At 43.3% G+C, this 14182-nt stretch overlaps 1 protein-coding gene across 1 annotated transcript in view; it reads right to left on the minus strand.

The window, feature by feature from the left end:
- Positions 1–14182, minus strand: part of TEAD4 (TEA domain transcription factor 4) — a 250246-nt gene that overhangs the window by 56986 nt on the left and 179078 nt on the right. The window contains 3 exon segments of the mRNA XM_033951410.1: positions 2186–2248; positions 2250–2360; positions 13154–13284. Of these exon segments, the coding sequence (XP_033807301.1) occupies positions 2186–2248; positions 2250–2360; positions 13154–13284 (305 nt within the window).

A 14182-nucleotide genomic window follows, 5' to 3' on the forward strand; every position in this document is an offset into this window, starting at 1 on the left:
ATACAAACAATACTGTTCGGTCTAATGCAATAAACCTTTTTTAAAACCAACATTCTACTAAAATAATCAGTCATTGTTTTCTGCACACAGATTGCACAATTCAGGCTGTGTATCTGACTACTGATGCTGTAAAACTGTCCATAGTCGTGACAGCCATTTATCTCCAGAAAACAACGCAGCGTGTGTAGGGACTTCAGTGCGTCTGAAAAGGAAACAATCTCTGCAAGTGATTCATTAGTCGTGATGACAGCAGCAGTATCTCCATTCTCATCAGACTCTTGGTTGTCTGCAGTGTCCTTTTTTTACAGATATCGGAATTAGTGCTGTCAGATGATGTGGGCTCATCGTTGTCAACAGCGACATACAGCTCAAATTCTTGTGGCAAGAGTCCAACTTGGAGTTCAACGAATGAAATGTTAGCTTCAGCTGTCTCATCAGATTCTTGAACGAAGCTCGCCCGTCGATAGCAATTTGAAATCGTTGATCATGAGACTCAACTCCATGCCTCCCATACCATATGAAGAGAGTCGAGCACCGTCATTTTTCTCGCGAGCTCAGCAGTTCGGGGGCTGGATTAAATGCTTTCATCAATCACTGCCATCACATATCTTAGGACGAGTAACCTGTAATGACGTTTGCGATTATCCCTGGATCACTGCTCTCCTGCCCCAGAGTCCCGGTTACAGTTGGACACGGAGGGATAAGGGAGGGCGGAGGTGAGACAGATGTTTCCACGCCCGAAAGGGCAATAGGCTCTCCCATGCCTATGTCCAGCGCCGGGATATCCAAACCTCCGAGTGCTTGCGTTGTCGTCTATGCCACCCACTTTCTTACTCATAACTTGTTCCAAAGTCATAATTTCCATGGGATACAGTCTCTGGTCTCTACAGAATCAATGGCAAAATAGTCCTTGATGTGTCACTGTTCCCTGTAAACTTGTAGACAGTTCTCCAGGATTGAAGTGCTCCCCTGGTCATTGTTGCACACTCAGGAAACAAATATTTCATGATACTTCCAGGGAACACTGCAACTTCTTCTAGGGAAACCCCCCTCCCTCTTGTTCACCACCTAATTCCACCAAAAACGTCCAGGAGGAACTTCACTCATCTGCACCATACCTCCCATATCAGCACACAAATTTTAGAAACCCAAAACTGGTAGAGGAGTTCATATTCCGTGCTTTTTACAGTGGACCCTACTCAATCTCATCTACAACCCTGGCATTGGTAGTATCCCTGCATCAAGGTTTCCAAGAAATCAGGGATAACTCATGGGGCATTGCAAGATGTGTACAACAGGCTCACTGTTTTAGTAGCAGTTTAGATTATTAGAAAGCTTGGTAGTAAGATACAAGAATGGGCTTAAGAATTTGATTATATTTGAGATTTATATGAACCAAAAAGAGAGATTATTCCTGCCATAACTATCAATGGCAGTGGTAGAAACCAGTGCAGTAATGAAATTTAAACATGCTTAGTGTAAATACAGAAGGCACTGGTAGCATGAGAGTTGAAAGAATGGCTAGGAAACAGAAGAACTGGTATTGGTTTAAACCTGGTAATTCAGAGTGGAGGAGTGGCCTAGTGGTTAGGGCTAAAGCCTCAGCACCCTAAGGTTGCAGGTTCAAGCCCAGCACTGCTTCTCATGATGCTGGGCAAGTCGCTTAACACTTCATTGCCCAAGGTACGTCGGATTGCGAGCCCACCAGGACAGATAGGAAGAAATACTTGAGTACCTGAATGCAAACCGCTTAGGCTATAAGTGGTCTATAAATAAAAAATAAAAAAAAATTGATTTGCTTAGCTATACAAAGTGACAAAGAAGAAAACAAGTTGGCAAACTGAGTGGGCCAATTTGTCTTCATCTGGCATCATTCTGGTACTCTGCCTACATCTTTCTATCTACTGATTCTGTTAGCAGATACAAATATTCAAGTTTATTTAATCTAAATACTTTCATTTTTGGTTGACGTGCTTACTATTTTGCCTTTCATACATAACAAAGGGTAAAGGGTTTAAAGCAGTTAACAACAACATGAAAATGTCTAGGATACTGTAGATCAAAGCCCCAAAGGAATTCAAGATGAGATGAAACAGCCAAGTACAACTTCCCCATGAATACGCAGCCATTATGATGTCACTGTGAGGAAATCATTACAACTGTTCAAAAAGATGGCTCTTCTTACCCAGAATTTGACAAGGAAGAAAGCACTGTCTGGCCCTTTTTCATAGAGTTCTTTCAACCCCCCCCTTCTTTTCTGGAAATTTGTCATAGATCTGCTTAATATCGACAGCTTCGAGGTAGGGGTCAGAGTAGCTTGGGTTCGACTGCCCAATGTGGACAAACAGATGCTTGTTATACTGCAATCAGAAAACATTAGCACATGTCAGCTCTGGGGGGGGGGGGTTCCCCATCACTTAGTACATGATTAACTTCCTAGATGCAACATAGAGACACAATTTCTACCAATTGCTTTCACTCTTAAAATGGAGCTTTCAAATAATTATTTCAGCTAACTTGTACCAAGCAGTATACGAATATACAAAGCTGAAAGCAATGCATACCTCCCTCCCCCCGATATTCAGTGGAACTTAACCAGCTGGGAAAGGCTCCCAGTCAGCTATGTCCCGTTTGGCTGGCTATCTGATGATATTCAGCTGGAGATAGTTGGCTATCTCCCACTGAATATCCTGCTTGCAGGCTAACCCAGTGATCAACTATGTCGCACGACATAGCTGGCCACCACTGATTTGCACCGGCTGGAACACTAAGCCATGTGGCCATATAGACTTACCTAAAAAGCAGGTCTATCTTTGGCCATTAGCCTTAGCCAGCTAGCCGATGAAAATCAGTTTGGCTGAGGAGCAAGATGGCGTCTTGAGCAGTTTGCTAAGAGAGCTCCCACTCTGAAGGCAAATTTCCTGAATTAATATTGTGGGGGAAAACTTTTCTTATGCCTAAAAGAAGGGGGAAACAGAGAGGTCTCCCTCCACCTACCTCTGGCTCTTCAACGCCGTGGCAGACTGTAATTACAGCTTTTACATTCCAACCTTCCACTTCGGGAGTGGGGAAGCTCACAGCTTGGATGGCGAGTTGTCACTCTCGCTGAGCCCGCGAGGTCCGCACACACTCCCAATGCCCGGAGAAACATCAGCAGGGCAGATTATGCAAGAGGGCTCACAGAGCACATCGAGTGAGGCACGCTCTGCAGCCGAAGTAGACACGGAAGTGATTATAACAACGCCAACTCCTGGGTTGGACCCATTGCATTCTGGGAGTGTGGAGCCAATGGGAGCAAGCAGTGTTGAGGTCGTTGGAGCCCTGAGTTCACTCTCCGGGGAAGAAGCCAAAGAAAATCTGGCAGTTATCTCACCCCTCAAGCTGCTGGTGAGACCACAGGCAGTAACATTGGATTCTATCTGGACAGCGATTGAGAACTTACACTCGGTATGCACAAACTTTGTTTCTATTACCTTAAATTCAACCTCTAGGATAAGTCTTTTAGAGACTTCTGTTCAACATCACCAGGTGGATTTGAATAATTTAGAGAAGTTAACAACTGAGACAATGAATTTGATTACTAAGCAAATGACTGATAAAATGATGTTCTTAAGGAAGATTGAAAACGTAGAAAACCAACAAAAAAATTTGAATTTAAGGATTCTTAATTTTCCGATTGCCAAGTTTATGTCACCACAGGAACTTTTTAAGAACTTTATGTTAGCAGTCTTAAAGGTTTTGGAAGCAAAATAAATGCAAAAGGAAAAAAACTATAGCAGCTGAAAATACACAATTGGATGTTTCTACTATATTGCAATCCTCTGATATTGAAACTCAGGGACGGGCGACATTGTTGGTCTCTCTTGTATTCCTACAGGATAAAGAAATGCTGTTGAAATTATACTTTAATTTAAAACAAGTCACCTATTTAGGTGAAAGGGTATATATATTCTCAGACTTCTCAAAATGGACACAAGCCAGGAGGAAAGAATTTCTATTATTTCATCCAAAAGTGATTGCCTTGGGGGCAGTGTTTCAATTGAGATTTCCTTGTAAATGTTTTGTTTCCTATCAAGGGAGTAAATATATATATATTTTAACCTGCCCAATTAGGTTTTTTTCTTGGAGGGTAAAGGAGTCTCGACGCAGCCAGAATGAAACATGTTATTTAGTGTGGTGATTAATTTAAATGGGAAGGTTAACATCTAATTACTGCTCTATTTCTTCATTCCTCATTTTTTCTATTAAGAACATAAGAATTGTCACTACTGAGTCAGTGGTCCAGCGTGCCCAGCAGTCTGCTCACGCGGCGGCCCTTAGGTCAAAGACCAGTGCCCTGAGACTAGCCTTACCTGCGTACGTTCTGATTCAGCAGGAACTTGTCTAACTTTGTCTTGAATCCATGGAGGGTGTTTTCCCCTATAACAGCCTCCAGAAGAGCGTTCCAGTTTTCTACCACTCTCTGGGTGAAAAAGAACTTCCTTACGTTTGTACGGAATTTATCCCCTTTTAACTTTAGAGAGTGCCCTCTCATTCTTCCTACCTTGGAGAGGGTGAACAACCTGTCTTTATCTACTAAGTCTATTCCCTTCATTATCTTGAATGTTTCGATCATGTCCCCTCTCAGTCTCCTCTTTCAAGGGAGAAGAGGCCCAGTTTCTCGAATCTCTCGCTGTACGGCAACTCCTCCAGCCCTTAATCATTTTAGTCACTTTTCTCTGGACCCTTTTCCCGAGGGGTTTTCTTTCATTTTGCTCCTTCTTTCCAGATTGCGGACTGTATTATGATAAATATCTCATTGTTCTATTCCTTGGTGCTTAGATCGATTAACTAAGTGATGTTATACTTTTGTATTTCCTTTCACATCTATGCATACTGGATGTATTGAAATAAAAAAGAAAAAAAAGAAAATTGGTTTGGCTGACTAAGTCCAAGCTACCAAACTTTGGCCTGGATATTCAATGCATTGAACATTTGGGATTGCCATTGACTGTGGGAGGTAGCCAGGCTGGCTCCCATGGTCTCAATATCAGGGCCATAAGAGCTAAATTGAACTGCATGGATTCAGAGCCATCTGGTTGATGTATTTAAATCAATGCTGTCAACACAACTACAAGCCATCAAACCCAAACTGGTCTAGTTCTGATTTTTTAATTCTTGCTTTTCAGGGCCTGATGTTCCAGTTAGATTTTGGTACACTTCAGGTTTTCAGCATCCAGCCCTAAAAAGCAAGCATTAAAGCTAGACATGTACCAAAAACTAACTGGGACCTAGAGATTGGAGGCCAAAACTCAATTACAGATCATGTTTGTTGATACCTATTTATTTGTAGATGTGTTTGAAACTGTCAGATCAAAATACCCTACTAACAGCACTGAATTTCCAAAGTTTACTTCAGTATACAGTATATGCTGTGTAAATGTATGATTGTTTTCTTTGTTAGGAGATAGCTACTTGATGAAGTTTACTACTTTTTTAAAAATATAAGCATTTTATTTGATTAAAAGGATTTGTTTCATAATTTCACTTGAGTAAATTTATATACGTATATTCCTGGCAGCCATTTTGAAAACGGGGCCTCCATTGGCAGGAGTAAGTGGGCATCACTCCTGCCCCAAACTCACCACTGAACCACCAGGGCTTCTAAAGGTAGACCTGGGGGGGTACAAGAACAGGAAGGCAGCTACTATTTGGGTGGGTGGGCAGGGAGACAGTGCTGAGTATGGCTGGCTGGCAGGCAGGTGGAGGGATGCAGTGAGTCTCTATTGTTCGACAACCTGTCAGTCTCGATTGAATTAGAAAATCAAGACTCTGTGGAAGGTCCAGAAATTTCCCTGTTAATTTTTGCATCTTCTTCAAGGCACACAAATTTCTGCAACGTGCTCATTTTAGCTGGGGCTTAGGACTAGTGATTGAAGAAGTAATTGTTCTTAAGCCCTTAAAAATTAGAAATCTACATTTTAGGACTTCGCTACTTAATTGGCTATATTTATAAATGTCTGAATTATAAGTTATACATATACCCTCAAATTCTGCATATAGCACCATAAGTTGCATGCACAAATTGGTGCGCACAGCTGATGTGCACACACAGCTTGTTTAACAAAACTGGTAATTGGTGCTGAAAATTGGCAATTAACTCCTTATAATTGATGCTAATGTCACTGATTAAAAGTTATGTGCACAATTTGGGGCTAGATTCACAAAGCAAACCGATCGTTCACCGATCGGTTTGCGACCCCTTAGCGACCAAATTTCCCTCCGGCCCGATTCACTTACCTCTCTGCCGACCATCCTCCAATTCGCGCATGCAAATGATAGCAACGGCATGCAAAGTAGACAAGGACCCGATTCACAAACCAAAACCCTGCAACACCAACTAGGCTGGCCGGTCACTCCCAAGCGACTGCTGAGGACCAGTCGCTCAAGCCCTTTCCAGCTGCCCTGCCTTCGGCCGCCCTGCTTCTGCCCTGTCAGCCTCGATCTTCTGCTGCCCCGAACGCCTCCTGCAGCCCCGACTCTCCCGCTGCCCTAATCTCCTGCCTGCCCAGAACTGCCCTGATCGCCTGCCTGCCCTGAACTGCCCTAATTGCCTGCCTGCCACCCTTCCCCGCAGTGCAAGCCAGTGGTTTTAACCCGCGGGCTTAAGTGTGTTAAAACCACAGGCTCCAGTTAAAAAAAGAAAAAAAAAAAAAAATCTATGCCAGCCCAGAGGTCCAGTAAAAGTTTTAAAAAAAAGATTGCGGCTCCGACGGGCATGCGCAGATGGTCTGCGCATGCGTGGGGATCGCAGAAAAGCGATCCATGCTGACAGATGGGGGAGTTCCTCCAGTCGCCCCATCTGCATATTTTACTTTGCTGAATTCGTTGGACCTGCCCGGATTGGGCCCAATCGGGCAGGTTGGTGAATCTGGCCCTTGGTGCGTGCCAGTTCTAGTCACAAATCTCAAAAGGGGACAAGGCTTGGGGAGGAGCCTAAAAGTTACATGCACTGATATAGAATACGCCTGATCTGTGCATAACTTAGGAGCAGGTATATAGGCCTGGTTTCCTTGGCCTCAATGGGTGTACCTAAATGTTAGCAACATCTATGTGGTGTATGCCTTTTATAGAATTGTGCTAAGTGCTGATCTAGTTGGTGAAGATTTTTTTGGGTGCTATATAGGGTGGCCAGGTTACCCATTCCAGGAGGGAAACTTGTTGGCCAGTCCTGGTTTTAAAATTACATCCCAAAGCAGGGTAGTATATGTAGTCCATGATTCTATCCAATGTTGGCAGAAATCCAGGATTGGCCAAAAAGTCTCCTTTGTGGAATGGGTAACCTGGTCATCCTAGTTCAGGGGTAAGCAATTCCGGTCCTCGAAAACTGGAGCCAAATCAGGTTTTCAGGATAGCCACAATAAATATGCATGAGATAGATTTGCATCTCAAGGAGGCAATGCATGCAAATCCATCTCATACATATTCATTGTGGATATCCTGAAAACCTGAACTGGCTCTGGCTCTTGAGGACTGGAATTGCCTACCCCTGCCCTAGTGCAATGTATAGAATCAGGCCCACAAGGGGTAATTCTCAATAGATCACCTAAGATGGGTGCCAGGATACTGTAAACTAAGTGCAGATTCTATAATAGCAATTGCTATATAAGATAATAATACCCTTAGCGCACATGCGCACTTCAATTTTTGTAGCTCCGTGCGTCCGTTGCTCTCTGGTTGGCAGAGAAATGTTGCAGAGTGTGGCGCGTCCGCACATTGGGAGCCGAAGGAAGCACATTGGGAGAGAAGGAGGCGGCGGTGGCAGCGACCGAGCTACGGAGCTAGGGGAGGGAAAGCCACAACTACTGCCACTCCGTGGTCACACAGCCTTCTCCTCTGCCTCCACTCTCCCCTCTGGGTGAATTTCCGGGTCGAGGATGAGGATTTGTTGGAGGCTGGTGGCACTGCCACAGAGGGGGTGGGATGGGCTGGGGGACGGTCAAAGGAAGGGGAGCGGGGCGTAGGCAGGGAACAGGAGAGAGGGAAGGAAAGAGACAGACAAGACAGCGGCCAAGGAGAGAGAGAAAGAGATAGAAAGACAGACAGAGGCCAAAGAGAGAGAGAGACAGAAAGACACACAGGCAGCGCCCAAGGAAAGAGAGAGAGAGAAAGAGACAGAAAGGCACATAAACAGCGGCCAAGGAAAGAGAGAGAAAAAGACAGAAACATACACAGACAGCAGCCAAGGAGAGAAAGAGATAGAAAGACAGACGGACACATAGACAGCGGCCAAGGAGATAGAGAGACATACAGCGGCCAACGAGAGAGAAAGAGACAGAAAGACAGACAGACATACAGCGGCCAATAAGAGAGAGAGAGAGAGAGAGAGAGAGAGAGATAGAAAGGCACATAAACAGTGGCCAAGGAGAAATAGACAGAAACATACACAGACAGCGGCCAAGGAGAGAGAGAGAGAAAGAAAGAGACAGAAAGACACACAGACAGCGGCCAAGGAGAAAGAGAGAGAAAAAGACAGAAACATACACAGACAGCAGCCAAGGAGAGAAAGATTTAGAAAGACATACAGACACACAGACAGTGGCCAAGGAGATAGAGAGACGGATAGCGGCCCATGAAAGAGAGAGAAAGAGACAGAAAGGCACATAAACAGTGGCCAAGGAGAAAGAGCGAGAAAGAGGCAGAAACATACACAGACAGCAGCCAAGGAGAGAGAGAGAGAGAAAGAGACAGAAAGACAGACACACAGCGGCCAATGAGAGAGAGAAAGAGACAGAAAGACACATAAACAATAGCCAAGGAGAAAGAGAGAGAGAGAGAAAGAAAGAGACAGAAAGACAGACAGACACACAGCTGCCAACGAGAAAGAGAGAAAGAGACAGAAAGACACACAGACAACGACCAAGGAGAGAGACAGACAGACAGTGACCAAGGAGAGAGAGAGAGAGAGAGACAGAAAGACAGACACACACACAGAAAGACAGACAGCGGCCAAGGAGAGAGGGAGAGACAGAAAGACAGACATACACAGAGAGCGACAGAGGGAGACACACAGAAATTAAGTGGCCAAGGAGAGAGGGAGACAGAAAGGAGAGGGAGAAAGACAGGCAGACAGTGGCCAAGGAGAGAGAGAGAGACCGAAAGACACACAGACAGTGGTAAAGGAGATACACAGAAAGAAAGAAAGACAGACAGACAGCAGCCAAAGAGAAAGAGAGACGGAAAGAAAGACAGTGGCCAATGAGAGAGAGAGACAAAGAAAGACAGACAGACACATCTATTCTAGAACCTGTTAATGTAACAGGCTTAAAGACTAGTTATAGTATAAGTTCACATTTACCTGCTTAACTTTTAGATGCATGCACTTACAACAGCCAAATGTAGGCAGTCAGGTGCATTAATGCAAATATTCTATAAACCGCACACATAGGCACACTCCTGACCTGCCCATGTCCTCCCAGGTCCACACTCTCCTTGCAGTTGCATGCTCTGGAATTTGTGCATGCAGGTTATAGAATACCAACTAGGGGCAGTTACAAGTGGAACTGCTAATTAATGACAGTGTCAAATAACACCAATTACTGCCAATAATTGGTTGATGTCAATTAGCAGCTCAATAATTAAGTTGTGCCTGTAACTGACCCTGTTCTATAAACTGTGCATTCAAGTCACAAATTTGGGTGCATACTTTTATAGACTCAGGGAGATAACTTCCAGCACTCATGTGTAAGCAGCAAATATTATTTCTTCCTTATATAATTGCAGGGCCTTATTCATGAAAATATCAAGTGATGCTGGAGCGTTTTTACTGCATATGTAGATTCTTGAAATCAAGGCCCCCATTGTATTTCCAGGTATTTAGGAATGAATAAAAATAATCTTGTTTCAGTTTTCTTTTAAACAGGAGGGCTGTACAAGTTGGTTGCCTGAATTTTATAACTTGGTGGAGGTTCTACTTCAGGTCATTGGATTTTGTTCCTGTTTTCTAGTTATAAGTAATTAAGCATCACAATACTGGGTCGCACTGAAGGTCCATTAAGTCCAGTGTCCTGTTTCCAACAGTGACCAATTCAGGTCACAAGTTCCTGGCGGGATCTTACAAGAACAGATTTAAACCAGTGGCAGTGGCATAGCTGGGGGGCGGTGGCAAACCCCTCCTCCCCACTCCTTCCTAGCCCCCCATGTCACGCTCATGTCCTCTCTTCCCCCTCATTAAATCTTCACCAGCGCAAGCAGCTTCACCAGCCTGCTGCTTGTGCCAGTATTGGTTTTCACTCTGATGTCACTTCCTGGCCCCGTGACCTGGAAGTGATTTCAGAGAGAAGCCAGGCCAGCGCAAGCAGCAGGTCTAGAAGTTTCTTGCGCTGGCGAAGATTTAAAGTGGTACAGGTTGGAGGAAGGGAGGGCATGATCATGGCATGGGTGGGGAGGGGCGGAGAGATGCTGGTGCCCCCACCAAGACAGCACTCAGGGCTTTTTCTAAGTCTACATTATCAATGGTTTATGGACTTTTCTTTTAGGAACTTATCCAAACCTTTATTTTAACCTTGCTACACTATTTTAGCATAATCTCTGGCAATGAATTCCACAGGGGGTGGGTTCTGTCATAATTTCATTTTTGAATATTTATACTTGGGATGGGTGGGGGGAGTGAAGGATATGACTAATTTGAATAGGGTAAGATTACTGGGGAAATCTATGCTTCTGGGTTTTATTAGATAATCATGGGGTAGGTGAGTGGGTGGGAGAAAATGGCTGATTATGTATATTTGTAAGTTAAGTATGTTTATATTGCTTGTTATATGTGATATATTTGTGTATGGCACTATTGAAGTTTGGAAAATTAATAAAGAATTTAAAATTTTAAAAAAACATATTGAGTGAAGAGAAACTGATACAGAAGGAAAGAACAAGTTATAGAGAAGTACTGTATATTGTAATTTTCGCTGTTTTTTAAATTCGCGACCTTTCTTTACAGGTCCTCTCTGAAATTCTTAGCAAACAGTATATTTTGTAATTTTGCTTTCTTAAAGTCTCTGTACTCTGTACTCCTTCTACATATTGTAAATCGCTGAATGTCCAGCTCTCTTGATTGTAAACCGCCTAGAAGTCGCAAGATTTTGGCGGTATAGAAGAATAAAGTTATTATTATTATTATTATTATTATATTTTCACTGATTTGTTTCAAATATGCTATTTAGTAACTCCACTACATGCCCCTTAGCACTTGTCATTTTGGAAGAGTAAACAAGCAATTCATGTTTATTCATGATTTTATAGATCTCTACCCTATCTTCCCTCAGCCTTCTCTTCTCCAAGCTGAAGAGCCCTTGCCTCTTTAGCATTCCCTCCCCTTTATCATTTTCATCACTCTTTTCTCTTTTATGGGTATAAGTAAAGGTGGTTTGAAGGGATATTGTATGGGAACTAGAAAGATTTGTGGTTGATTATAGAAATATTTGCTTTTGTTTACATTAGGCAAAACTTATGTCAGCTAGTTTGGATCCTTGTCTTATGTTTGGTTTTTGTGGGACTGTGGTTGCCTATTGTTTTTGAGTTTGATCCGTGGTACATATATTAGAAATGGAATCACAATGTTATCCTTTGAGGACAAGAAGATGGAAATCTCAATAAATGAGCTCACAAAATGTGTAATGTTCCTCCTTCCAATTTGGAAGGAAGAACATTACACAGGGGGGAGATTGCCTTGAAACAGCCTATACATGGCAGATAAGTGTTTTGTCTTTACTACATATATCGCACTTGAGAAGTTAATAAGTTTAAAGTGAAAAGAATGAAAAAAGTACATACAAAAAAAAATCTTTACTTTGGAAGAGATGTGGTGAAATTAACTCCCATTGATATTGCATTGTGTGTGTCACCTCTGATGGTCCTAAGGAGTACAGTGGTGCCTCGCATAACGAACGCCTCGCACAGCGAACGCTGCACACAAAGAACTTCATGTCTTGATTCATACAACGAACTTCGTTTCACACAACGAAGTCGCTCGAGCTGCGTTACTCACTGCGCTTAACTGCCCTCTCTCACAGCTCTTCGCCTGGCTCCCTGTGCAGTGGCGGACCGTCGGCTCGCCTCCTTTTATGGAGGGGCCCGGCGCCTACTGCTGATGCGTTGGGGGGGGCGGAGCTACTCTCGCCACTTCCCCGATGCTAGAAAAAAAAAAGAAAAGTTAAGTCCCAGTTTTTGCCGCTGAGACTCTTCCCTCTCTCACTGTATACAGTCATCCTTTTAAGATAAACTCAATATTTTTTATATATCATGGCTTCTAAAAAAAGCAGGAAGGTGATTTCTGTTGAAATGAAACGGGAAATAATTAGAAGGAGTGAATGTGGGGTAAATTTATCTTTTTTTATGTCATCTTAGCATATTATATGCTACAGAATGAATTATTTTTTTTAACATGTATTGTTATGGGAAAACGCGTTTCACATAACGAACTTTTCGCATAACAAACTTGCTCCTGGAACGAATTAAGTTCGTTGTGTGAGGCACCACTGTAAAAGAAAGTGCTTCTATAGAGATATTTTGAATAAGCAGTGCTGTGGATTATTATATACTATTGCTTATTCTTAAGCCGTTCTTAGTTAAGTGCCTATAGAATTCTTTTTCTATATGACTCCAGTCATACCCAAATGTTCTGTTAACAAAACATTACAGCGGTTTAGTCAACATAGCCCAAGGTCTTTAGTTTAAAAACTCATCTACAACAGCATTAATGCTGATGGTGCATTTTGCAGTTGTAGGAGGAATGTCCCTCCCCCTCTATCTCCACCTGGGGCTTTGTAGGCAACAGTGTCTTTTTAAACCCATGGCAGTATCCTGCTTCTCTGGCACTGCAGCTAGGGGGCATCCTTTCTAAACTGTACACACATCGCACATCCCTAAAGCTGATCCTGCTCGTCTACATTTTCAATCCTATTGTCGGCAGTCTGGTTCTTTTTTCATTTCAAAGCAGTTTATCCTTCCTGTACAAGCCCGACATACCCCATCAGGCTCCCCATTTCTTAATACACATAAATTGTTTCTCCTATGCACGGTTTCTGTAATTTTTGTTTCATTTCCTCCAGTTACATCTAGATAAACACAAACAGGGACCATAGATACCTAAAGACTGGTACCGAGCTCTGGATCTTACTGTGTCTGGATCTTGTTGCTGTTCCAGAAATGCAGAGAACTCCAACATCCGAAGCTTGGAGCTGGCAATGCTTCTTCCTTGCCAAGGTGGGGCTGCTGGGGCTGCTGAGAAACCAGTAGGGGATTCAAGCCCTAAATACACAGGAAGGCCAGATGAAAAGGGCAATTACTGCTTTCATTCTAACATCTACTGCAGTCACAGATGGACACCCGGGGCTCTGTAATTTTCTGTTCAGAAATCAAGAGCTGGAAGAAAAAAATTAATCGGCCGATGCTCAAAAGCTAACGCCAGCATTAAAGGCAGTTAGCACCAGACTAGCGTACACGTTAATGTGCACAGAAGGTTCAGAGGGCTCCAGCGTATGAATGTGCGTGTCAGAGATGGCTGCAAACTGTATTTAAATGCATTCAAATGGATGTTAATGGGGTCAGTTGATATTCCTTCCCCATGCTCAGCCAGCAATGCAGAAGCAAATGCTGGCCTCAACACTGAAAACTTACCGCCAACTCGGGGGTTGCTTTGAAGGCTTTCAGGAGATTTCTTGTCAATATGGCACATTAAAGTGCAGGTTTTGTTCTCGTTTGTAAGGGAAAAGAAGCCCATGCAAGTTTTAAGCGCCAAAAGTGAGACACAAAATGTGAGCGAGCCCGAGTAGTACCGAAAGTGAAAGCTCACACCGCCACCTGTTTATCTGCACTTCAGCATGAGCCTTAAAGTGCAACTCATTTTTAAAAGGCTCGTATTTATAAGTGCAGGGCACTGATGTGTGCTGCTCTTTTGGTTTCATCCGGACATGCTTACAAAAGCCCTGCTTACTGCAAAACCCTTGCGTGCACGTGTCACGTCAGGCCAAGCCTCCTACTTTTGGTTTCACAGGGCAATTTCACCATGCATAAAATTGAAATATAATTCGTTTTGAGGGTTGGTTAGCTATTTTTATGCGGTATTGTTACATTATAGGCTTCTGCACTGTGGGCTTTGGTGTGAACATTTGAGCATCGGCGTCCAGGGAGGGCAGTTTTCAGAGCA

The sequence above is a fragment of the Geotrypetes seraphini genome, chromosome 7 (genome assembly GCF_902459505.1).
Source record: "Geotrypetes seraphini chromosome 7, aGeoSer1.1, whole genome shotgun sequence".
In the NCBI taxonomy this organism is placed as follows: Eukaryota; Metazoa; Chordata; class Amphibia; order Gymnophiona; family Dermophiidae; genus Geotrypetes; species Geotrypetes seraphini.